Below are 24991 nucleotides of genomic sequence, written 5' to 3' on the forward strand. Positions count from 1 at the left end.
TGACTGGAACATGAATCAATGCATCAGTCACTAGGCTCAAAATTTGCAGGGAACGAACAGTTATGCAGAGCATCATAAAATAGAACTATGAAAGCAGATAGGTGTGGTATTTGTGACATACCCATCAAAATCAAAGTTCATTCTTGCAAACTTGACTAGCTTGATAGGTAAGAAGTGATTTGGAATAACATCAGGATCTAGACTCCAAATTTGCAGTAAATGTAACAGGGATGACAAAACAAGCCAAAATAAAGCAAGGGAACGAGCATCTGCATATCCATGAGGTCATCTTACAATAAGTTTGATCCGATTTCATGTGTGCACACATAATTGTGATTCTCTGTTCATCTAAGCTTGTTACTGAGCCAAAGATACTTAAAGTTGTGCAACAATCTATACTATTGAATTTTTGGTAACTAAGAATCAGCCCTCCAAATGCCAATCAGATGGAATGATTATATTCGGAAAAATAAAGATTGAAAGAAAGAAAGATAATCAGTAATTTGAGATACATATCTAAGTACTGAGAAGAAATAGGTTGATGCTGATCATAGAATCTCATCCAAATCAGTCACATTGCCCATCATTTAAGTGGCCTGTGTTATCATCCTTCTTTCCAATCAATCAAGTAATGAAAAGAAAATAAACCTTGTGATCTACTTCCAGAAACTTACAGGAGGGCCCTACAAATGCCATATATATATATATATAGTTTGATGCAAGGGCTCGGAATCTCATTGAAGTGCATCGACTTGCTTATCGCCTAAGAGGCAATTGTTATCATAGCTATTCCCAACCAAATGGTGAAGAAGCACTCCAGCAGCAACACTGACATTCAAACTCTCAACTGCCAAAAAGGACTGGAAGTCTTCAGTCAAGCACCTACGATCCATCTCTGAGGTATCCACATCTTCAACTTCTCCTGCAGTTACATGCACTGGAATGTTTCCAGGGATCCTAATTAACTGAGTACATGACCTCTCCACCAAAGGTCTCAACCCAGTGCCCTCACTGCCCAAAACAAGAATTGTGGGTGCACCAGGTGAAATCTCATTCAAAGGAATTGCTCTTGGAGATACTGAGCCTCCAAGAACCTGCCAACCATTTTCAGCAGATGATGTTAAGAACTGCATCATATTCTTGCAAAACCTGAGCTCCATCAACTCGAGGGAGCCTGCACTTGCTTTGCTCACAACGCCACTCAATGGAGCTGAGTTCTTTGCACATAATACCACCCCTGAAACTCCAAAAAAGTAAGCAGACCGAATAATTGCCCCCAAATTCTGAGGATCTGTAACCTCATCCAGTGCTACCCATAAGGGACCCTTCTCTCCCTCAGTTAAAACAGGGTCCAATTCCTTTATTTTTACCATCTCCAATGGAGAAGCATCTAGCACCAGTCCCTGATGGGGTCGGTTATCAACAACCATATTGAGATCATGCTTTGATAAGTCTTTAATGCTTAAACCAATTTTTTCTGCTAGCTTCAAAACCTTCTCAAACCCTTTCTTGTCCTTCTTCTTCCTATTATTACCACTCAAATCCAATCCTTCTTGAACATACAATGCATAAAATTCTCTTCTTCCAGCAGACAATGCAGCGAGAACAGGACCAACCCCATAAATTCCTTCACCAACAATCTTAGGTATGGTTGATTCAGTAGCTTCTTTCCATGTCTTTCTACCCCAATTTTCCTGCTTATTCCACCTTCGTAATTCTGGTCTCTCATATCTGCCTTTGACATCCCCAGTTTCCGTATACCTATTCTTAATCTTATCCCATCTTGGATCGTCAATAACCTCCATTTCTTCTTCAGCACTTTCATCTCTCTCCATATAACCATTTTTCTGACTCTCTACCATGTCTACCATTATATTCTTACTTCCCTCAGTCCCCACTCTAAGTGTACCATTTTTTGGAAGAAGCTCCCTTGAACTGTGATTTTTCCCAAATCTTTCTGCTGATTCCTCCCAGGAAGAGCGACTAGTTTCTGCAGTTGTCACTTTCTCTGACCTTTTAGCTGATTTCTCCCGATAAGACTGATTATTTTTCAAATTCACCACTTTGTCTGAGCTTTTCCTTTCCTTAGCTCCCTTTGCTGTTAACCAAGGAAGTGCTTTCCCAGTTCTCATTGCAGCACTGCCCCCAACAACTCTCACAGAATATGAACTCGAAAAACTTCTACCTCTTAAAAAATTGTAACTTTGCACAACATTTTTGAGACGAAATCCACAGGAAACGCTTCTGGGTCTTCTTGTTGTGCCCTTTTCAAGGGCTTTATGATGCAACTCAATCAAAATCCCAGTGGATTTCAACGAATGGGAGTTCTCATGGGGTTTGCAACCAAACCCACATGAGAGGGTTGCGCATTTCACCAAAATGGGGTTTTGTGAGGGTTTTGGATGAAATCCAATTGGCAAGAACTGGGTTTTCAATGTGTGGAATTTTCGGAAGCATATGGGCTGTGATGAAACCCTAATGGCCAAGGGAAATGCCTGGCACTTTGTGAAATTACAGTACATGGTATGAATTAAAAGGAGAAACTTTCCAGAAGATGAATCTGAAAACTTGAAGTAAAGGAGTTCAGAAACAGAAAAATCTAACCTTGATTACAAGTTTAAGAGGAATACTGAGAAAGTTCTCGATTGCATATTTGAACCAGAACCATGACTCGAGTCTGCGCCGTCTCCTCCTCTGTGAACCCGTGCTCAGGTAACCTACGACGTCGTTTAGCTCTTATCACAATGAAAACTGTCTTTATATTTTTTTTCAAATTAAAATAAAAATGACAAAAACTATATTTGCTTTTCTTTAATTTTTTTATGGTATATCCTAAAATTCAATTATTTCATAAGATATTGAAATAACTAAACTTGCAAGATAAACTATTCTTATAAAAAAAAATTGTAAAATAAAAAAATGAGAAGAAGAAAAAAATGAATACGAATGTTTAAAAAAAAAAAAAAAGGATACTGTGAAATAAATTGAATCAATATTTTATTAGACGTTTCTCTTTTTAACAAAGAGTCACCAAAAAAATTTGTTTATGATCATCAATAAATTCTCATAATTCAATAAATTCTCATATTTTATAATACTCCTCATCGGATGATTATAAGAATATGTATTGTTACAACATTATTACGAAAAACCCTATGAAAAAAAAATCCTAATGAAGAAAAAATAATATAATATTCTTTTGAACTACTACAATTGTATCGTTAAAAATTTTGTCTATAAAACTTAGTGAGACAACTTGTATGAAGGAAAAAAAAGTATAATATATATCTATATCAATATTCTTCCTCTATGTAGACATGTTGGTGTAAAACTTTATCTTGGAAGCAAGTTTACAAAATATTATGTCTCGTCATGTATAATCTACAACATACATTAGTGCACTAATGACATTGAAATAAAGGTAGTTTTTTACTAAGTAGTTTTTTGTTATCTTTTTTAGGATGAAAGAAGTCTTTTTTCACTTTAGTGAATGAACTGCATTTTAATGGATGTGATTTGTTTGAAAATGTTTCAGGACTTTTTGTGTTTGTTGCATTCATTTGAGCCAACAAACTACATTTCAAGTGATTGTTGCATTCATTTGTAGTTATAATAGCTACTTGTCCTATGAGGATATTAATGTTTGCTTCAATTATTTTACTATGCTTCATGTGTATATATACTATTATGTTAGTTAATTATTCTTCATCGATATTAACACTTGTATAAAAAAAAATTCTAAGAATTCTCACATTGTTATTCTAAAACTAGCTTCCTCCTCTTAATGGTGAGAAAATTTATCTCATTGAAATAATAATTTGCAAAACATGTCATACTACCCTTTAAAAATATAGATAAACAAATCACTAAATAAAAACTTCTAGTTTTATAATATATTTGCATGACTTGTAATTAGTTGATGCATTATTATTTACCTCAGGACCATGTTAGTCATATCAGATTCTTTTGAATTTGATAGAATGTAAAGTATCATTTACATGAAATTTTATGTCATTACTAACATAATTTTATCCCTTTAGGAGTTCATAGTCAAGCTTACTCGATATATATTAATATCAACTGATACATATTGTCATGGATTTAGTCTTTTCATAAACTCGTGCAACACTTAGACAAGTCAAGACACTTGATCTTGCTAAATCAGTCTTACTCTCAATACTTAGCTTGATAGGTTAAGATGCTCACGACTTAAAAGCTTTAGAAGGCGTAGTAAACAATTCTTAAAAAATGAAAGCTTTTATTGCTTAAAGAAAGTTTTACAAGTGCTTTGGAACTCATTTACTTGGTTGGTTAGGTTATTAGGTGGTTTTAAGGAGGTGTCTTGACCAAATGAGACCTTAACCTATTTATAGGTACCAATGGAACTCTCTGAAACCTTGGAGGGTTCCTTACAACTCAATAATAATTTAGAATTCTCTACACTAGTCTATGTACAAGATGACTTTGAAAGATTTTAGAACACTCCACACTATTCCAATACTCTCCTAGCCAAGTTTAGAGATGTGTGGACATCTCTAACCCCCTTCTAGAAGCTTCCATATTCTTTCACTTTGTAGCTAAGTGTAGATGTCTTCAGGCGTCTTTAGAAGTTTTCCACCTCCTATATAAGCTCATGAGGAGGGTCATTTGAAGCATCATGTGATAATATGTGTAAAATATATGAGATAGATATATTAGAAATAAATCTACTTGATATTATGAACACACGACTAATAAATATAATATATACATGTATTAAAAAAAATTATTTCACATAATTTCTGCATAACTTTTGATAATGAGAATATATAACTTTATAAAACTTCAAACTATAAGTCATACTTTTTATAATATGAAATATATAAGATAATAGCTTGAGATAGCTTTTAGCTATATAATTACAGATAAAAATTTTATATATAACTTTTAGTTATACAATGGAATTAGAAATTATTTGTATATCATATCATATCATATGCAAAATATTATTATTTTTATTATAAAAATATATAAATAATATCTACATAATTGTTTTTTATGGTATGTTAGAATTAAAAATGATCTATATATCATATTATATACAAAATATTAATTTTTTATTATTATGAAAATATGCAAATAATATCTACATATTTATTTTTCACTTTCTTCATTTTATGAATAACTAAAAAAATTATTAAAAATCCAAATGGTATCTACAAAGATTAAGAGTCCACTTAAATTTTTTTATTTTTTAAGTATTAAAATTATTAAAAACACTTCTTAAAATCATTATTAAAAACACTCTAGTATAAAATCACAATTTAAGAATTATGTAGATTAAACCCTAAAATGAATTGAGAATATCATGTTTATTCTACAAATCAAAGGACGACATTAAAAGTCACAAAACCTCCACAGGAATCACTAAAAATGTAAGTGCCATAGTTTATAAGACTTACCGAGTCTACCCCTCCTCAAAGACAACCGATTCTCTTTCTATAACGCTCTCACTCTCTCGATTAACCCCAAAACCCTAAAGCCCAAAATCAGAAAAATCGCACACCAAGCCCTCCTCTCATCATCATGGGCACTCCGGAAACGTCCAGGGAACCCTGTCCCGATCGGATCCTCGACGATGTCGGCGGCGCCTTTGGCATGGGCGCGGTCGGCGGCTCGGCTTTCCACTTCCTCAAGGGCATCTACAACTCCCCTAAGGGCGAGCGCCTCATCGGCGGCTCCCAAGCCGTGAGGATGAACGCGCCGCGGGTTGGTGGCAGCTTCGCCGTCTGGGGAGGCCTCTTCTCCGCCTTTGATTGCACCATGGTCTACGTCCGCCAGAAGGAGGATCCCTGGAATTCTATCATCGCTGGTGCCGCGACCGGCGGGTTCCTCCAGATGCGTCAGGGATTAGCCGCTTCCACTCGATCGGCCATCTTCGGCGGCGTACTCTTGGGTCTCATTGAGGGAGCTGGGATCATGCTGAACAAGGTCCTGAGCGCTCCTCAAAATCTTCCAATGACGATGGAAGAGCCCGTGCCCGGCATGACTCCCGGTCCCGTATCCGGATATCCGATGGGTCAGTTACCTGGCATGACTCCGCCTGCGCCACCGGCGCCGGAGCCTTCTTCTGGTTCAAGTTCGTGGTTTGGAGGGTTGTTTGGCGGGGGAAAGAAGCAAGAACCGGCTGCGAATAGTGGAAGCAAGACGGAGATTTTGGAGAGCTTCGACACGCCTACACCGATGCCAAGTTTTGAGTACAAGTGAATTATGGGGTTTTGAGGTCTTTTTTCTGGTAAAAGACCAAAGGAGGGATTTGAAATTTATTTATTGCTAGGATCTGTTATCATGAACTTGGCCTCTGAAATCTAATATCAACTTCTTTTCGCTGTTTCCATCATATAGAATATAGTTATAGGATTGTATAATAATGCTTTTTGGTATTAGATGAGGTTATTTTGAGAAAAGTTAAATAGTGATTAAGTGTTATTTATTGATTCATATATTTTCTTTAGGCCTTGTCAATGTTATTTTGATTTCTTTTCATATTTATGATACACAAACTGTGAAAGGAAATTAGAAAATTTTGTTAGTTCTGCTTCTCTCGTGGAGAATAAAAGAACTAGGTTGCTTGCTAACCATTGTTCTCTTGTATGCTTCAATCCATGGGGGGAAGGGAAACAACATCGGTGGCTCAAAACTGATTATATTGATTATTTTGTGTTATGATCTCTTGATTCAAATTGGTGGGAGACCTTTTAGTGACCCTTTGTGTGTGTGTGGGAGGCCTTTTGTGGCCTTTTTGTGGGTGTGTTAGTTCTCATAGTTGGGTGTGTGTGTGGGGTGGGGAGAGACGAGAGAACCTTTTAGTGACCTTTTTGTTTGTGTGTGTGTGTGTGTGTTAATTCTCATGGTTGGGTGGGTTAGTTTGGTTTGGAGAGGGAGGAGACCTTGCCCAGATCCATATGTGAGACGAAATTCTCTTTCCAAAGGTGAGAGTAATTGACACAACAATGAGCCTGAGAACAAACCCTGTCTCCTAGGGCACACTTTCATGTTTGTGTGTTGCTACTCTGTTTACCATCTTCCTTACCTTTCCATAGGCCATGGCGAAAGCTCTCATAGACCTGTCTCCTACTCAGAATCCTTCTATTGATGGGCTAGAGTTATTTCTAAGCTAAATCCTTTATTAGCCAGGGAAGGAAAAACCATTTATTTCTTCTTCCCTCAAAATAACCATGTTTAACCTCATTAAGATTGAAATTCCTGACAGTCCCAACCTTGGCTCAGTTTGGGTCACGATGAAAATTAGCATTCTCAGTTCCTGATTCAACCATAGAATTCAAATCTTCAACGAGGTTTTTCCCCTCATACTATAATTTGATGTTCCACAAACAGGTCTTTCCACCTTGTGGAAAGTTAGGCCTCCTTATATATAAGTTGAATCTCTGTTATCTTATGTTTCTAATTTGACTTGTCCCATATGCAAAACTGCAACATATGTGCTTAGCATCCTCATTCAATTCAAGCATGCATTCATTTTCTTGCTTAGAACTTGGAAATTTTTGGTGCCCAAGCGTACATTTGTTTCTGGATAATATTTACTCTTTATAGGTTAATTATTTAAGTAGATTGGATTTAATTTGCGTAATGCTGCTGAAGTAGAACAGTTGGTGGAATGAAACTTTCAATTTGACAGTGGGTGCTTATGCTGAATATATCAAATTGTATCCAAAAGTTGCTTCAGACTTGTTCTTGAGATGGGTTAACATCATCAGTACTTGGATTTAACCCTTTTTTAGTGGAGTGTCTTTTAAGAAGATTTTCATTTGCCCATCAAAAGAAAAAGTACATGGTTCAATTTTTGCATTAATGTTCATGGTGGAAATGTTTCAACTGTGATATTGTTCTTGTTGGTGTTTCTCAAGTTTGCTTATGTCATGTTTAGGGACTTCAGTTTACACTACTGGCTAAACCTAGAGGAATGGAGTGGTGGTGTTAGATTGACAGTCAGATGTAAAATCTCAATCTTCCATGTATGAGCAATAATTCTGAGAACTTTTGAGATTGAATAGGCTAGCTGATATAAGCTGCACTGTGACTTAGGTAGGTGTCGTAACATTGGAAACTGGCATGTAATGAGAAATTGGCCAGGGCTTCTGAGACCATCACATATTCCAGCTTCAAATCTGATGGGGAATGACAATTTGGTCTTTCAGAATTTAGACAGCTTATAGTTGGGTTCCCAGAAATCATGAAGTTCGCTTTCTCTGTCTTGTTTACATGTTTTGATCATGTCAAGGCTGACGGGCGCAGGCATAGAGACTCAGTGGAAGTGAAATCCATCAGGGATGGAATGCAATGATGGTTACAGAAGGTCTGAATGTTGGTTACACAAATGTCTTAATATTATCAAAGCTTCTTCTTCTTCTTCTTCTTCATTTTTCTTTTTTGGTTACGGGATTCCATTCCATGCGTGATCTGAGTGCCCTCGTAATACTTTTTTCCGAGAAAAAACCCATATCCTGATTTAAGAATATGTTAGGACCAGAGTCTTCTTGAAGACTCAGTCATTTAGATTATTTCTAAATGATATTAAGCATTGTCTATTCTTTTTCTTAAGATTAGTCTTTTTAATCAACTGGATTATAATGAATTAAAAAAAATATATATTGAAAGGAACTGTCTTATTAATATATTATTTGTAATCTGTCATATTTTTCAGGATTAGCTCACTTCTTTGTTTACATTTTCTTCTTCTTCTTCTCCACTAGTTATCTTTGGTTCAAGAAAATTTGAGGGAAAATGCAAAAGAAAGGAAATAAAGAGGAAAAGTAAGAAGAAAATAAAAAATAATACAAATTTAATAAATTATTTTTATACCTATCTTCGAATTCATTCTACTTATTTTTAAATAATTTTAAAATATATAAATTTTAAATTAACTTTAATTATATATAATTTTTTTTATTGCTAAACCCAATATAAGATAATTATTTTTTTTGATAATTTTTTTTCTTTCTCTAGTATTTTCTAGAAACTAAATATAGTCTCAAGGAAAAAATCAAGGAAAATGTTTAAATATTTTTTTTCAATATTTTCTTTCCTAATTTTTTTTCCTTTCCATTTTTCATGTCAATCAAAGTAAGGAAACTGATTCCTTAGCATTTTTTTTCCCTTTTCCAGCCATATTTCCGGGGACCAAACATACCCTTACTTATCTTTGTTTGCCATTTGGTATTCAAAAATTAATCTTTTATAAAAATGTCTTTCAATTTATTTCTAGAATTGGAAAGTGGGAAAAACATAACCCCCCTTATTAATTACTTGCTATAAAATCGAGCTTTTATAAAATTGAAGGATTATTTTTATAGATGAAATTACTTTCCATGTATTTATAAACTTAAAATTACCAAAAAACTAGAAAGAAAGTTAATTACAAATTTTAAATTCCAACCAAATAATTGTATTCTGACAAAATGAGAGGGCTCACATGTTGTGGGGGGGCCAAATTTTTTTACAATAGTAGAAATTGGAAACAAAAAAAAAAATTGAAGCAAAAAGAATCAAATGCTTCAATGAAATGATTTCTTAAAATATTATAAAATTTTCAAACCATATACATCATGCATAAATCATAGGGATAATTGTGTTTAAGGGTCTCCACTTCTTATAAATGGGTTTTTGATTTCATATAAAATACATATTTGAGCTCAAATAATAAAAGTTTATATGTAATTAATATAAAGGATATTTGAAGAATTTATCAATTGAAAATATCAATAATATTATTAATGTGGTTTTTTTTTTCAATTTTCTATATTTATTTAAAATATTTTTTTTTATTACATTCTAATATTTTTTATTCAAAAAATATGAAAATTGTATTTACATTTAACAATATTTATTATTAAAATATTTAAAATTTATAAATAAATTTTTTCTATTATATTATTCAACATATAAAAATAATAATTTATGAATTAATGAATTTTATAAATAATTTTTAGTATTTTTATTTATGAGGTATGTATATTTATATATTAAAAAAATATGAAAGAAAAAAAAATGGATGATATATCTCAATCAATATAAGATATAAATATCATTAGGATAACTTATCTTATCATTTGTGATAAAAAAATAATATTTATTTTTAATCCATGTTTAATTGAAGTAGAAAAAAAAAATATTTATTTATATATTTAGGTAAATAATAATTCTCGTCAGTACATAGATTTGTAAATCATCGGAATGTGAAGACCGTTAAAAGACTATCATACCTAAAAATTGCCCCTCGGTCTCAACCATTGATCGGATAATACGATAAATAAAAATAAAAATTAAAAAGGAAAGGGTAGATCATGCCATTCCTAAAGCTGTTGCTCTCACTCCCACTCCCACTCCCCCACTCCCCATCCACCAAAATCCCCCTCACCTCCATTTCAATCGTCGCCCATCTCCGCCGATCCATGGCCACTGCTGCTGTCGCCGAGCCCGTTTCACCGTCCAACACCCGCGTCGGCTGGATTGGAACCGGCGTGATGGGGCGGTCGATGTGCGCTCATCTGATGAAAGCGGGTTATACTGTAACCATCTTCAACCGCACCATCTCCAAGGCACAACCCCTCCTCGACATGGGGGCTCACCGCGCCTCCTCTCCTCTCGCTCTCGCCTCCCAATCCGACGTCGTTTTCTCCATTGTCGGCTTCCCCTCCGACGTCCGCTCCGTCCTCCTCGACCCCTCCTCTGGCGCCCTCTCCGGACTCCGCCCCGGTGGAGTCCTCGTCGACATGACCACCTCTGATCCTTCACTCGCAGCCGAAATCGCCTCCTCTGCTGCCTCCAAGGGCTGCTTCTCAGTTGATGCCCCCGTCTCCGGCGGAGACCGGGGCGCCAAGAACGCCACCCTTGCTATCTTCGCCGGCGGGGACGAGTCCGTCGTCAGGCGCCTGAATCCCTTATTTTCCCATCTGGGCAAGGTTAACTACATGGGTGGCCCTGGAAAAGGGCAATACGCGAAGCTCGCGAACCAAATCACCATAGCTTCGACTATGCTTGGACTGATAGAAGGGATGATGTATGCTTACAAGTCTGGTCTCGATGTGGCTTTGTTTTTGAACGCAATTTCCACCGGCGCTGCCGGCTCAAAGTCGTTGGATTTGTATGGGAGTAGGATTTTGAAGAGGGATTTCGAGGCTGGTTTCTTTGTGAACCACTTTATTAAGGATTTGGGGATATGTTTGATTGAGTGTCAAAAAATGGGGCTTTCTCTTCCTGGTTTGGCACTCGCTCAGCAGCTCTATCTCTCACTCAAGGCTCATGGGGAGGGCAATTTGGGTACCCAAGCTCTTATCTTGACGCTTGAGCGTCTTAATAACGTTACTCTTCCACCTTCTTCTGCTCCTTCATCTTAGATTGGTTAGTATGAGAATTTGATCTTGCTCTACTATTATTAGTGTAATGGGGTGCTTGCTTGGTTTAATTCAAGTTGTATGGATTCTGATAAACAATCTGGTAATTCCTTTGGACATCTTTTAATTGAGCGTACAATAAATGTTTGCTAGATCTTTCTTCTGTATTGGGTTTCTTTTGCTTTTTTCTTTTTTCTAGATATAGCAGAAATTTCTTTTTCTCCTTTTTTCTTTTTTCTTATAGGTCCATATTGCATATAGGGGTTGGACACTTAAGCCACTAAGAGCATAAGATCTTATTATGTAGTGAAAATGGATTTTCTAAGCACGGAGAGAATATAGAAGATAGAAGAGCACAAGGAAGCGCGAGTAGAGATACATGTAAAGAAATTATACCTGTCTATGAAAGGGACTGTAATTGGTGATACACATGGAAGCGAGTAGAACAGTTGGTGGAATGTAACTTTCAATTTGACAGTGGGTGCTATATCAAATTGCATCCAAAAGTTGGTTCGGACTTGTTCTTGAGATGGGTTAACATCATCAGTACTTGGATTTAACCCTTTTTTAGTGGAGTGTCTTTTAAAAAGATTTTCATTTGCCTATCAAAAGAAGTACTTGGTTCAATTTTTGCATTAATGCTCATGGTGGAAATGTTTCGACTGTGATATTGTTCTTGTTGGTGTTTCTCAAGTTTGCTTATGTCATGTTTAGGGACTTCAGTTTACACTACTGGCTAAACCTAGAGGAATGGAGTGGTGGTGTTAGATTGACCGTCAGATATAAAATCTCAATCTTCCATGTATGAACATTAATTCTGAGAACTTTTGAGATTGAATAGGCTAGCTGATATAAGCTGCACTGTTACTCAGATAGGTGTCATAACATTGGAAACTGGCGTGTAATGAGAAATTGGCCAGGACTTCCTGAGTCCATCGCATATTCCAGCTTCAAGTCTGATGGGAATGACAATTTGGTCTTTAAGAATTTAGACAGCTTATATAGTTGGGTTCCCAGAAATCATGAAGTTTGCTTTCTGTCTTGTTTACATATTTTGATCATGTCAAGGCTGACAGGCGGAGGCACAGAGACTCGGTGGAAGTGAAATCCATCAGGGATGGAATGCAATGGTGGTTACAGAAGGTCTGAATGTTGGTTACACAAATGTCTTAATATTATCAAAGCTTCTTCTTCTTCTTCTTCTTCATTTTTCTTTTTTGGTTACGGGATTCCATTCCATGCGTGATCTGAGTGCCCTCGTAATACTTTTTCCCGAGAAAAAACCCATATCCTGATTTAAGAATATGTTAGGACCAGAGTCTTCTTGAAGACTCAGTCATATAGATTATTCTTTTTCTTTTTCTTGAGATTAGTCTTTTTAATCAACTGGATTATAATGAATTAAAAAAGTATATATGGAAAGGAACTGTCTTATTAATATATTATTTGTAATCTGTCATATTTTTCAGCATTAGATCATGTCTTTGTTTACATTTTTTTCTTTGCATTAGATTATGTTTGGTTATGGAAAATTTGAGGAAAATAAAGAGAAAAAGTAAAAGAAAAATGAAAAATAATATAAATTTAATAAATTATTTTTATAGGTGTCTTTGAATTCATTTTATTTATTTTTTTATTATAATAAGATTAAATAATTTTAAAATATATAAATTTTAAATTAATTTTAATTAAATTTAATTTTTATTATATCTTTTTTTACGATGAGAAAATTATTTTTTTTGATATATATTTTTTTAATTTTTCTAGTATTTTCTTTTTATTTTTCTAGTATTTTTTGGAAATTAGAAATAGTCTATGTTAGGTTTCGGAAGATTTGAGGGAAAATAAAAGGAAAAAAAAAAGAAGAAAAATAAAAAATAAAGATAAAATTAATTAATTATTTTTATATATTTCTTTAAACTCATTTCACTTAATTTATTTTATTATATAAGGATTAAATAATTTTAAAGTGTACAAATTTTTAACTAATTTTAATTATATTTAATTTTATTTTAAAAAATTTATAGTGAAATTAAATATGAGAAAATTATTTTTCTTTGCTTTTTTTTTTTGCACTTTCTAAAAAACCAAACACAACAATCAAGGAAAATGTTTAAATATATTTTTTTCAATGTTTTCTTTCCTAATTTTTTTTCCTTACCATTTTTCATGTCAGTCAAACTAAGAAAAATGATTCTTTAGCATTTTTTTTCCTTTCAATCTTTGTTTGCCACTTGGTATTCAAAAATTAATCTTTTATAAAAAAATGTCTTTCGATATATTTCTAGAATTGGAAAGTGGGAAAGATATGACCCCCCTTATTAATTACTTGCTATAAAATTGAAGGATTATTTTTATAGATGAAATTATTTTCCATGTATTTATAAATTTAAAATTACCAAAAAACTAGAAAGAAAGTTAATTACAAATTTTAAATTCCAACCAAATAATTGTATTCTGCCAAAATGAGAGGGCTCACATGTTGTGGGGGGGCCATTTTTCCAGATCTCAATAATGGTGTAAGAAATTTGATTGAAGAGGTGGGAAGCCAATTTTTTTTTTTTTTTACAATAGTAGAAATTGGAAAAAAAAAAATTGAAGCAAAAAGAATCAAATGCTTAAATGAAATGATTTCTTAAAATATTATAAAAATTTCAAACCATGCACATCATCCATAAATAATAGGGATGATTGTGTTTAAGGGTCTCCCCTTCTTATAAATGGGTTTAAGATTTCATATAAAATGCATATTTGAGCTCAAATATTCAAAGTTTATATATAATTAATATAAAGAATATTTGAAGAATTTATCAATTGAAAATATCAATAATATTATTAACATGGTTTTTATTTTCAAATTTCTATATTTATTTAAAATAAAATTTATATTATATCCTAATATATTTTTTATTAAAAATGAAAATTGTATTACATTTAGCAATATTTATTATTAAAATATTTAAAATTTATAAATATTTTTTTTATTATATTATTCAACATATAAAAATAATAATTTATGAATTAATGAATTTTATAAATATTTTTTAGTATTTTTATGTATGAGGTATGTATATTTATATATTAAAAAAACATGAAAGAAAAAAAAGGATGATATATCTCGTTACTTCTCCGATCAATTTCGATAATTTATCTTATCTTATTTTATCATCAGTTAAATATACGGTAGGAAAATAATTTTTTTTATTATCATAATTCATGTTTAATTGAAGTAGAAAAAAAAAATATTTATTTATATATTTAAGTAAATAATGATTATCGTCAGTACATAGATTTGTAAATCATCGGAATGTGAAGACCGTTAAAAGACAATCATACCTAAAAATTGCCCCTCGGTCTCAACCATTGGATAATACGATAAATAAAAATAAAAATTAAAAAGGAAAGGGTAGATCATGTCATTCCTAAAGCTGTTGCTCCCACTCCCACTCCCCCTCCCCCACTCCCCCTCCACCACAATCCCCCTCACCTCCATTTCAATCGTCGCCCATCTCCGCCGATCCATGGCCACCGCTGCTGTCGCCGAGCCCGTTTCACCGTCCAACACCCGCGTCGGCTGGATTGGAACCGGCGTGATGGGGCGGTCGATGTGCGCTCATCTGATGAAAGCGGGTTATACTGTAACCATCTTCAACCGCACCATCTCCAAGGCACAACCCCTCCTCGACATGGGGGCTCACCAAGCCTCCTCTCCTCTTGCTCTCGCCTCCCAATCCGACGTCGTTTTCTCCATAGTCGGCTTCCCCTCCGACGTCCGCTCAGTCCTCCTCGACCCCTCCTCCGGCGCCCTATCTGGACTCCGCCCCGGTGGAGTCCTCGTCGACATGACCACCTCTGATCCTTCACTCGCAGCAGAAATCGCCTCCTCTGCTGCCTCCAAGGGCTGCTTCTCCGTTGATGCCCCCGTCTCCGGCGGAGACCGGGGCGCCAAGAACGGCACCCTTGCTATCTTCGCCGGCGGGGACGAGTCCGTCGTCAGGCGCCTGAACCCCTTATTTTCCCATCTGGGCAAGGTTAACTACATGGGTGGCCCTGGAAAAGGGCAATACGCGAAGCTCGCTAACCAAATCACCATAGCTTCGACTATGCTTGGACTGATAGAAGGGATGATGTATGCTTACAAGTCTGGTCTCGATGTGGCTTTGTTTTTGAACGCAATTTCCACCGGCGCTGCCGGCTCAAAGTCGTTGGATTTGCATGGGAGTAGGATTTTGAAGAGGGATTTCGAGGCTGGTTTCTTTGTGAATCACTTTATTAAGGATTTGGGGATATGTTTGATTGAGTGTCAAAAAATGGGGCTTTCTCTTCCTGGTTTGGCACTCGCTCAGCAGCTCTATCTCTCACTCAAGGCTCATGGGGAGGGCAATTTGGGTACCCAAGCTCTTATCTTGACGCTTGAGCGTCTTAATAACGTTACTCTTCCACCTTCTTCTCCTCCTTCATCTTAGATTGGTTAGTATGAGAATTTGATCTTGCTCTACTATTATTAGTGTAATGGGGTGCTTGCTTGGTTTAATTCAAGTTGTATGGATTCTGATAAACAATCTGGTAATTCCTTTGGACATCTTTTAATTGAGAGTACAATAAATGTTTGCTAGATCTTTCTTCTGTATTGGGTTTCTTTTGCTTTTTTTTTTTTTTTCTAGATATGGCAGAAGTTTCTTTTTCTCCTTTTTTCTTTTTTCTTATAGGTCCATATTGCATATAGGGGTTGGACACTTAAGCCACTAAGAGCATAAGATCTTATTATGTAGTGAAAATGGATTTTCTAAGCACGGAGAGAATATAGAAGATAGAAGAGCACAAGGAAGCGCGAGTAGAGATACATGTAAAGAAATTATACCTGTCTATGAAAGGGACTGTAATTGGTGATACACATGGTGGAATTTTCTTTTTGATAGGCAAATAAAGACGTGTTAAACAGAACCTAGCAAAAAAAGGAGGCTTACTCCAGAGGAGGTATCGAAAGGGAACCCACATGTTGGAACTTTTTTCAAGTTATTAAACTTAGGTCATGCTGGTGGCGGAAAATAAGCCTCATATGAAACCTGATTCTGCAATCCCCCACAAAAGATGCACCTTTGCGGCCTTGGCCACAAGTATATAGTGTAATTTTACAAGACCTTGAAACTATGGTCTTTTGGTGCATTAACAAACATGGTTGAGTGAACATCTTGCTTGTTACTAGGATCCATGGTTGGAGGGCTAATGGAGAGTCTAAGCTAATAAGGTAAAGATGAAGAGAACCCACTGGGTTTTTTCCTATATGCTCCTGAACATAAGAGAGAAAGAGCTTTCTTCTTGAGCCCTTTTTTTACTTCCTATTTTTCCTTTTTCCTTTTTGCCTGGAATCAAACCTGGAACATCCTCAATCCCTTGTCATCTGAGCTAGGCCTTATGGCCTCTTGTCAAGCTTTTCTATTTACGCTTTTTTGATATCAAGCTTGATGCACATTGCAGTCCAAGGGACATTGTTAAAGGATAAGCCGAATAATCATTTCTGAATCAATGAATGCTGCTATTCTGTTTCCTTAAGAAAAGGTTCCAAACCTATGTAACAAGAAGATGGAATTTTTAACAAGAATTTTTTTTTATCTTTTTCTGTATATTGATGCTGGATGATGACTATGCATTATGATATGATATGTTGCATCCTACTTATTGTGAAAAAACCCTACTATAAAGCATAAGCTAGAGATATGATGAGCCAAATGTTGAGTGACTATTACTCATCATGACATGTTTTTAAATTTTTTTTTTTTTTTTTTTTGGGCCTTCTTACAACATGTCATGTTTTATCAACACCTTGGCTTCCTAAATCCTAAAATCTCAAATGCCCAATTACCAAGACTGAGAACTATTTGGTTTTGCATCCAATTTGGCATCATGCGAGCATTAACACTAAAATTAGGAGCAATTCCTGCTGAAGCTTCAAGATCAAAGGATGTACAAGGATGAGGAAGATAGGGTGGTTTGGACAAAGTCGAAGAGCAGTAAGTTTTTGGTCAAATCCTCCTATTATGCTTTGGAGTCGGGTGACCCAATTTTGTTTCTGATGAGTATCATTTGGAGGTCATGCGTGTCACCTAAAATGACCTTCTTTGTTTGAATGGTGATGTGGGAGAAGGCCTTAACATTGGATTAGGTCCAGAGGAGGGGGGGTGTTCTCTGGCAAACAAATGTCATAATGAAGAAGAATCCGTGGATCACACCCTTGTCCATAGTGTTAAGATAAGAGTTCTATGGGCAGCTGCTTTTTACTCTCTTTGGAGTGTCTTGGGTTCCATCTTCTTTAGTTAGAAAGATGGTATGATTCCTTTTTGGGCTGAAATCGTAAAAAGAATTGGAAGGCTGCCCCTCATGTATCTTTTGGACAATTTGGAAGGATTGTCTTTGATAATGTGGAGCTTTTGAATCAAATAATGAAAAAGCTTTTCATTTGTAATCCATGGTTTTGGTTTAGGGTGTTTGTAGATGAGGCTCATTATCTCTAATTAGCTTTAATGATTGGCTAGGATCTAAGTGAGGGTAGGTGATGGGTTTTGTTTCTTCCTCTTCTCTCTTGGTTTTGTGTATACTTCCAATATACTTTGGGACACTCTTTTAGCACCTATATTTTTTATATTCTATTTGTTTTTACCTATCAAAAAAAAGAAAAAGAAAAAAAACACTATTAAAATTAATTGTTGCTTTAAATTTTTTCTCATGTGTCTTGTAAATTTATTTTCCCAGTGAGTGTAAGAGATTGAAGTAGAGCTGCAGTACTTCAATTAAGGCACATTAATCTTTCTGTTTCTGCACATTTTTAATATAAAAAAAGCTTTAGTGTTGACTTACCAAGACAGAAGCTTTTCTCTTCCTTTGTCCCTCACCTAGAAAAGTTTAATCACCTAGGTATGGCCTAGGCTCCTGGTTTCACTAATTTTTCTTAAGCCCGAAGGTGATTACCATGCAATAGGAAGCTTGAAGATAATAGGAATTTCAGATGCTTTATACCTGCTGCTGCCTTTTTTGTATTTTTCCCCTTGGAAATTTTAACTTGGAATCTCTTCCATCCCAACATTTTGCCACTCAAGCCAGTCCAAAAGGGTCAGCCTTTTTATTGGCTGGGTAAGGAGCAGAAGGTTGTCTGTCATAAGGGCCAAAGACAAGGATGTTTCTAGACAGCTTTAGGGATCAAAGTGCTTCTGTTGTCAGTTCGATGGTGAGGATCCAAGGAGTGGGAAGTTTCTTGGGTTCAGGTGCAGAGAAGGGAAGAGGGTCATCTGGGAGCTTTCTGTTTTACTAGGTTGTTAGGGCTTTGGTTTTGTATTGGGTGGTGGTGGTTGTGGCTATTTTCCTTTTGCTTGTCTTTTGGCAGTCTTTGTATAGTCCTAGTCCTTGTATACTTTGATGCACATTTAATTTAATTGCTTATTTTACCTATCAAAAAAAAAAAAAAAAAAACTTATTTGTAGAATTTATGTCTGTCATTGGAGGGTGAAGATGGTGTTGAAGCTCCTGAACAGAATTGAACCCAAGTCAGGAATGATTTCCCAAACGTTATGATTTTTAATATCAAAATATATGAGATAATTGACCTCATTCCTATCCCCAACAAAAAAAGTGTCATCGGATATGAAATTCCGAATGTCCCTGGCATCTACCCATACCGTGATTTTGAATCAACAGATTCATTGAACAACTCTTGAGTAAACTAATAATAAAATAAGAACTGTGTCGTGTAACTTCATTCAAAAATGAAACTTTCGTTGCGTCACTTTTACCGGTAGGCCCACAGGCATCTTCTCTTTGCTCGACTCTAGGTCATGGAAGAGAATAACATATGGCCATGCTTGGTCTTGAACAAGTGGGTGTTAAAAATTGAACCGGAAAACCTCAATATTAGTGAGGATTCGGCATCTAATACAGAAAAAAAAACAAAAGAAGCATTTTTCCGGGATCATCAACAATCAACCACCCTGACATACTTCATGCTTACCCACCAACTTTCTAGAAAGATGGCCATGGACTTGTAGTCACAACCATTTTGATTGGCAGACAAAAGAGTCAACTATGATACAAAGCATCTATGTCAAGAGCCAAATTTGAATAGTCTCCTTGATCTGGTCAAAGATCACTCTGTTTGCTTACCATTTTCTAATCAGTTGGATGTGTCTGAAAGGAAACTAAGCTAATCTTGTAAGCAAATATCATTATTTAGCTTCTCTTGAAGGATTTTCACCTTGTAAGCATGGTCTAGAAATGTTCATATCTGAGCAAACAAGTTACAACAAGAAAAAAGTTCTGCTGAGTTTCCCTTAATTCCCAATTAAAGAAATAAAATTGTTTCCTGTTACCAGAGGCTGACTTACGTAAACCATCTGTTTAGATGTTGCACTTGATGTCCCAACTTTTAAGCAGCCTTTAAATTCTTGTTTAGGTTAACTTTCTTTTACTTTGCTTGTGTCAAATTGTCAATCATTTTGCCTTGAAATTCCTTTTTAATTCAAACTGTAGTTCAGTTTTCAATGTTATGAAGGAGCCCAAAATGCCAATTTCCTCCATTATTGACTTGTCAATGCTAATTAACTTACTGGTATAACCGACAATCTTAATATTTTGAAGGTAATCTTGTTTTGGTTGAAGTTTTCTATGCACTCTTCAAATCTCCCTTCTTTGTGTTCCACCTTTGGTGCCTTCCTCATGTGCTGAATGTACCCAACAGATTGAGCTGGTAGGAGTAGCTTGAAAGAGAGATAAAGTGTCTCTCTCTTCTAACACTTAGGTGGTGTTTGTTTTTTGGTTGAATAGAGAAAGCCAAAATAAGCCAAATATTTTGGCTTTCTCTATTCAGCCAAAAAACAAACACCACCTTAGTCAGGTCTCTGCCCATGTGTTAGCCCTGGAACCCTTCTAATGAGATCTCAATTGAATCTGGATTGGAGTAGAGTGAAAGTGTGAAGTTTGAATAATTCTAAAACAGACCTATTTGTATTACCCAGTTTAGTTTCTCTTTGGAAGAAAGGAATTAATGCCATGGATTCTACTTCATGACAAGCGCCAATGGACCCCTAAACAAGGCCCCACAAAGCTTGTGGCCATATTGCAGTCCAATGTTTTATCTTCGAATTCTTTTTAATTATGTGAAATTACAACTTTTCCAAACAATCACCAGCAGCCAGAATTTGAGTACACTCACGTGGTCATTTCACAGTTCAAAAATGGGGAAACAAGAAGGCAATTCATTGAACTGATGACAATTGACAGGCCTTAGAACATGGAAAAAAAAGGAGCATTTCCACGAACAAAAAGAAATAAAAGGAGAAAGAAAAAAAAAGCAAGGAAGGTAGGTAAAGAATCTGACTTCTAACTGCAAACTCCACCAATCAAATTTATTTCATATATGAAGTGTTGACTTGGAAATTATGATGGCATGGATTCAGGGTGAACCTTCAACAATGGCGTGCTCATCTAGAAAATTTCCCAATTTCAGTCCAATGCCATATTTTGAACGCCATGCTCCACGTCCTTGTGTATTTATCACGTTGGCGTGCTAAAACATTTGACAACAGAAGAAAAAAAGGAAAAAGAAGCCAATTTTGATTGACTTTTCCAATTACGTGCAGCCTGCCAATTGTCAAAACGTGATGCAGGGAAAAGAGATCTTCATCGTAACAACTACGATGTGGCTGCTCTTGCACACCGTCTGAAGTTTTTTTAACTTTTTTCCATTGACTTCAATAAAATTTAGCATAAATTATCAAAGAATAAATCATTTTGCTCCCACACGAGGAGAGGCTCTCTCTCTGCGTGTTTCTGTAACCTTATTTTTTCTTTCTTCTGAGGAAGAAGGTTGGTAGAAGTTTCACCCACGAAACTTCATCTAGAATTTCCGACACCCTTTGAATGGAAAGGAAAACAGATTCCAAATTTCCATGGTTTGAACTCAGCTGCTTGTTTTCAAGTTCCAGTGTGTTTGGACACACATATACTACTACGACTACTACCCTGGACTCTCAAGTCTGAAGCCCACTGTGTATCACCATGGTAGTTTAAGCTCACCACTTTCATCTTCAACCTCTGAAACCCACGTCCCAAAATGTCGAAAACACCCCCACCTTCTGTCCAATTTCACTTCTACACCCTCTCTATCCTCCTCTTCTCTTTAACCTTTTATGGGAATTCTCAGGCCAGTGATCAGGAGCTCTCAATCCTACTGAAACTTAAGCAACACTGGCATAATCCACCAGCCATCGATCACTGGACTTCGTCCAATTCATCCTACTGCACATGGCCGGAGATTAAATGTGCAGAGGATGGCTCTGTCACTGGAATCCTTCTTGTGAACATCAACATCACCAACGAAATCCCACCCTTCATTTGTGACCTGAAGAACATCACAACCATTGATCTCCAACTCAACTACATCCCTGGTGGATTCCCTACAGGTCTGTACAACTGCACCAAGCTTGAGTACTTGGACCTCTCTCAAAACTACTTCGTTGGCCCCATTCCGGCGGATGTTGACCGCTTGTCACCTCGGCTGTATCTCCTCTTCCTCGTCGGCAACAACTTCTCTGGCGATATTCCGGCTGCAATTGGGCGATTACCGGAGTTGAGGTTTCTTAGGCTCACCCAAAATCAGTTCAACGGTTCTTTCCCGCCAGAAATAGGTAATTTGTCGAAACTTGAACACTTAGGAATGGCCTATAACGACTTCCGGCCATCGGAAATACCTCTGAATTTCACTAAGTTGAAGAATTTGAAGTATCTGTGGATGGCCCAATCAAATTTGATCGGAGAAATCCCGGAAATGATTGGAGAAATGACTGCACTCCAGTACTTGGACTTGTCTTCAAACAATTTGAGTGGGAAAATCCCAAGCAGTTTGTTTCTGTTGAAAAATTTGACCGAATTATACCTTCAAATAAATCAATTTTCTGGGGAGATTGGCCCAACAATTGAGGCCATAAATTTGCTTAGAATTGATCTTTCTAAGAACAACTTATCTGGGGCAATCCCGGAAGATTTTGGAAGGCTAAGCAAATTGGAAGTTCTGGTTTTGTATTCCAATCAATTCACAGGGGAGATTCCAGAAAGCATTGGCAATCTAACAGCCCTGACAGACGTTAGGTTGTTCAGCAACAATCTGTCCGGTATACTGCCTCCAGACTTCGGGCGATACTCAATGCTGGAAGCGTTTGAGGTAGCTTCCAACAGTTTTACCGGAAGGCTTCCAGAGAACTTGTGCGCAGGTGGAAAATTGGAAGGATTGGTGGCCTTTGATAACAAGCTCAGTGGGGAATTGCCTGAATCCCTTGGGAATTGCAGGAATTTGAAAATTGTCATGGTTTACAATAACTCGCTCTCAGGCAACGTTCCCAGTGGTCTATGGACTTTAGTGAACATATCACGGCTGATGATAAGCCACAATTCATTTACAGGTGAGCTGCCTGATGAATTGGGGTGGAATCTTTCTCGGATTGAGATCAGAGACAACATGTTTTATGGAAATATTCCAGCTGGAGTGGCTTCCTGGAAGAACCTGGTGGTGTTTGATGCACGCAATAACCAATTATCCGGTCCAATTCCTTCTGAATTAACAGCCCTACCTCGCCTCACTACTCTTCTTCTCGACAGAAACCTATTTGACGGTCACCTTCCATCCAAGATAGTGTCTTGGAAGTCGCTGAATTTCCTAAACCTTAGCCGAAATCAGATCTCTGGCATGATTCCGGCTGAAATTGGTTATCTACCTGACCTTTCAGGGCTAGACCTGTCGGAGAACCAACTCTCCGGTGAAATCCCACCTGAAATCGGCCTCCTGACTCTCACCTTTCTCAACCTTTCTTCCAATCATCTTACTGGGAAAATCCCAACCAAGTTTGAAAACAAAGCATATGACAGCAGCTTCTTGAACAACCCTGGTCTCTGTACAAGTAACCCATTCCTAGGCATTGGCTTCCAACTCTGCCATTCTGAGACAAGGAAGAAGAGCAAGATCTCATCAGAATCTTTGGCTTTGATTCTGAGTGTTGCTGCAGCAGCCGCTGTGTTGGCCTTGTCATTTTCATTCATTGTCTTCAGAGTCTATAGAAGGAAGAAGCACAGATTTGATCCCACATGGAAACTCACCTCATTCCAGAGATTGAATTTCACTGAAGCAAACATTTTGTCAAGTTTAGCAGAGAATAATGTGATTGGAAGTGGCGGGTCAGGGAAAGTATACTGTGTTCCTGTAAATCATTTGGGTGAAGTTGTGGCTGTGAAGAGGATATGGACTCACAGAAACTTGGATCACAAGCTTGAGAAAGATTTTTTAGCAGAAGTTGAAATACTGGGTGCAATTCGGCACTCCAATATCATAAAATTGCTGTGTTGTGTTTCAAGTGAGGATTCAAAACTTCTGGTCTATGAGTATATGGAAAGGAGAAGCCTCGATCGGTGGCTCCATAGGAAGAGAAGGCCGATGATTGCCTCAGGTTTAGTCCATCATTTTGTCTTGGCCTGGCCCCAGAGGTTGAAGATTGCTGTGGATATTGCCCAGGGTCTATGCTACATGCACCATGACTGTTCACCTCCCATTGTTCATCGAGATGTGAAGTCGAGCAATATCCTGCTGGATTCTGAGTTCAATGCAAAATTAGCAGATTTTGGATTGGCAAAGATGCTGATCAAGCCCGGAGAGCTGAACACAATGTCAACTGTGGCAGGCTCAGTCGGGTACATGGCACCAGGTGAGTGATGCAAGAATTTGGAAATGACCTCCCCTTTACAACTACTGATTCATTTTCCCTCATTTTCCCTAGAAAAATTCAGTTAAAACTCTGTTTCTAATTTGACTTGCAGAGTCTGCTCAAACTGCAAGAGTGAGTGAGAAGACCGATGTTTACAGCTTTGGGGTAATCCTTCTGGAGCTGGTAACAGGACGGGAAGCCAGTGATGGAGATGAGCACACATGCCTTGTTGAGTGGGCATGGCAACACATCCAAGAAGGCAAGCATACAGCCGACGCCTTGGACAAGGAGATCAAGGAACCCTGCTACTTGGATGAGATGAGCAGTGTGTTCAAGCTAGGGATCATTTGTACTGGCACACTGCCTTCTACCAGGCCCAGCATGAGGAAGGTTTTGAAGATCTTGCTCCAATACAGCAATCCACTAGAGGTCTATGGAGAGGAGAATACCGCAAGAGAATACGATGCCGCCCCCCTCCTCGACACAAAGCCAGCGAGAATATCAGAAAATAATGGCAGTAATTTTGCGTCCAATGTGTGAGACTCCGTTCCATGCTGTCACAGGAGGCAAAGGAAAACATATAGTTAGCAATAGGTTGCTATATTGAGAAGACCAAACTGCTCTGAATCGTGTAGCTTAGAGAGCATCTTGTAGTCATATATAGAAACCAAGGCCAAAGGTGGCCCAAGTTAGGCCATGAACATTGCTGTATACAATAAGATTCTACAGGTATGAAGCACACATTGCATATCTATAATTTAAAAAAGTAATACGTTCTTGTTTGCAACTTGTTTAATATGAACCCTAAATTCAGAGTAAAGAGAAACACTAGAAGGGAAGAAAAAGTGAGGCAAGCACACA

At 36.8% G+C, this 24991-nt stretch overlaps 5 protein-coding genes across 5 annotated transcripts; 4 read left to right on the forward strand and 1 right to left on the reverse strand.

The window, feature by feature from the left end:
* Positions 1-425: 425 nt before the first annotated feature.
* Positions 426-2715, reverse strand: LOC117925185. Its single transcript, XM_034844106.1, has one exon. It carries the CDS (start codon positions 2520-2522, stop codon positions 735-737), a length of 1788 nt encoding a protein of 595 aa, XP_034699997.1. The 5' UTR covers positions 2523-2715; the 3' UTR covers positions 426-734.
* Positions 2716-5453: 2738 nt separating this feature from the next.
* On the forward strand, positions 5454-6446 carry LOC117925186 (mitochondrial import inner membrane translocase subunit TIM17-2-like). The gene has a single exon (XM_034844108.1). It carries the CDS (start codon positions 5566-5568, stop codon positions 6244-6246), a length of 681 nt encoding a protein of 226 aa, XP_034699999.1. The 5' UTR covers positions 5454-5565; the 3' UTR covers positions 6247-6446.
* Positions 6447-10328: 3882 nt separating this feature from the next.
* LOC117925761 (probable 3-hydroxyisobutyrate dehydrogenase-like 1, mitochondrial) lies at positions 10329-11560 on the forward strand. The gene has a single exon (XM_034844865.1). The coding sequence runs from the start codon at positions 10344-10346 to the stop codon at positions 11394-11396; it is 1053 nt and encodes a 350-aa protein (XP_034700756.1). The 5' UTR covers positions 10329-10343; the 3' UTR covers positions 11397-11560.
* Positions 11561-14806: 3246 nt separating this feature from the next.
* Positions 14807-16019, forward strand: LOC117924811 (probable 3-hydroxyisobutyrate dehydrogenase-like 1, mitochondrial). The gene has a single exon (XM_034843520.1). It carries the CDS (start codon positions 14807-14809, stop codon positions 15857-15859), a length of 1053 nt encoding a protein of 350 aa, XP_034699411.1. The 3' UTR covers positions 15860-16019.
* A 5165-nt stretch (positions 16020-21184) lies between these two features.
* On the forward strand, positions 21185-24917 carry LOC117925690 (receptor-like protein kinase 5). Its single transcript, XM_034844762.1, has 2 exons — positions 21185-24130; positions 24243-24917. The coding sequence occupies exons 1-2, from the start codon at positions 21493-21495 to the stop codon at positions 24668-24670; spliced, it is 3066 nt and encodes a 1021-aa protein (XP_034700653.1). The 5' UTR covers positions 21185-21492; the 3' UTR covers positions 24671-24917.
* The last annotated feature ends 74 nt before the right edge of the window (positions 24918-24991 follow it).

The sequence above is a fragment of the Vitis riparia genome, chromosome 11 (genome assembly GCF_004353265.1).
Source record: "Vitis riparia cultivar Riparia Gloire de Montpellier isolate 1030 chromosome 11, EGFV_Vit.rip_1.0, whole genome shotgun sequence".
Taxonomy (NCBI): domain Eukaryota; kingdom Viridiplantae; phylum Streptophyta; class Magnoliopsida; order Vitales; family Vitaceae; genus Vitis; species Vitis riparia.

Excerpts from the sequence above, each read along its gene's own strand:
- LOC117925690 (XM_034844762.1), top strand. The coding sequence starts at position 21,493 with ATGTCGAAAACACCCCCACCTTCTGTCCAATTTCACTTCTACACCCTC. Across the intron at positions 24,131-24,242 it reads AGTCGGGTACATGGCACCAG|AGTCTGCTCAAACTGCAAGA; the intron begins GTGAGTGATGCA and ends TTTGACTTGCAG.
- LOC117925185 (XM_034844106.1), bottom strand. The coding sequence starts at position 2,522 with ATGTACTGTAATTTCACAAAGTGCCAGGCATTTCCCTTGGCCATTAGG.
- LOC117924811 (XM_034843520.1), top strand. The coding sequence starts at position 14,807 with ATGTCATTCCTAAAGCTGTTGCTCCCACTCCCACTCCCCCTCCCCCAC.
- LOC117925186 (XM_034844108.1), top strand. The coding sequence starts at position 5,566 with ATGGGCACTCCGGAAACGTCCAGGGAACCCTGTCCCGATCGGATCCTC.
- LOC117925761 (XM_034844865.1), top strand. The coding sequence starts at position 10,344 with ATGCCATTCCTAAAGCTGTTGCTCTCACTCCCACTCCCACTCCCCCAC.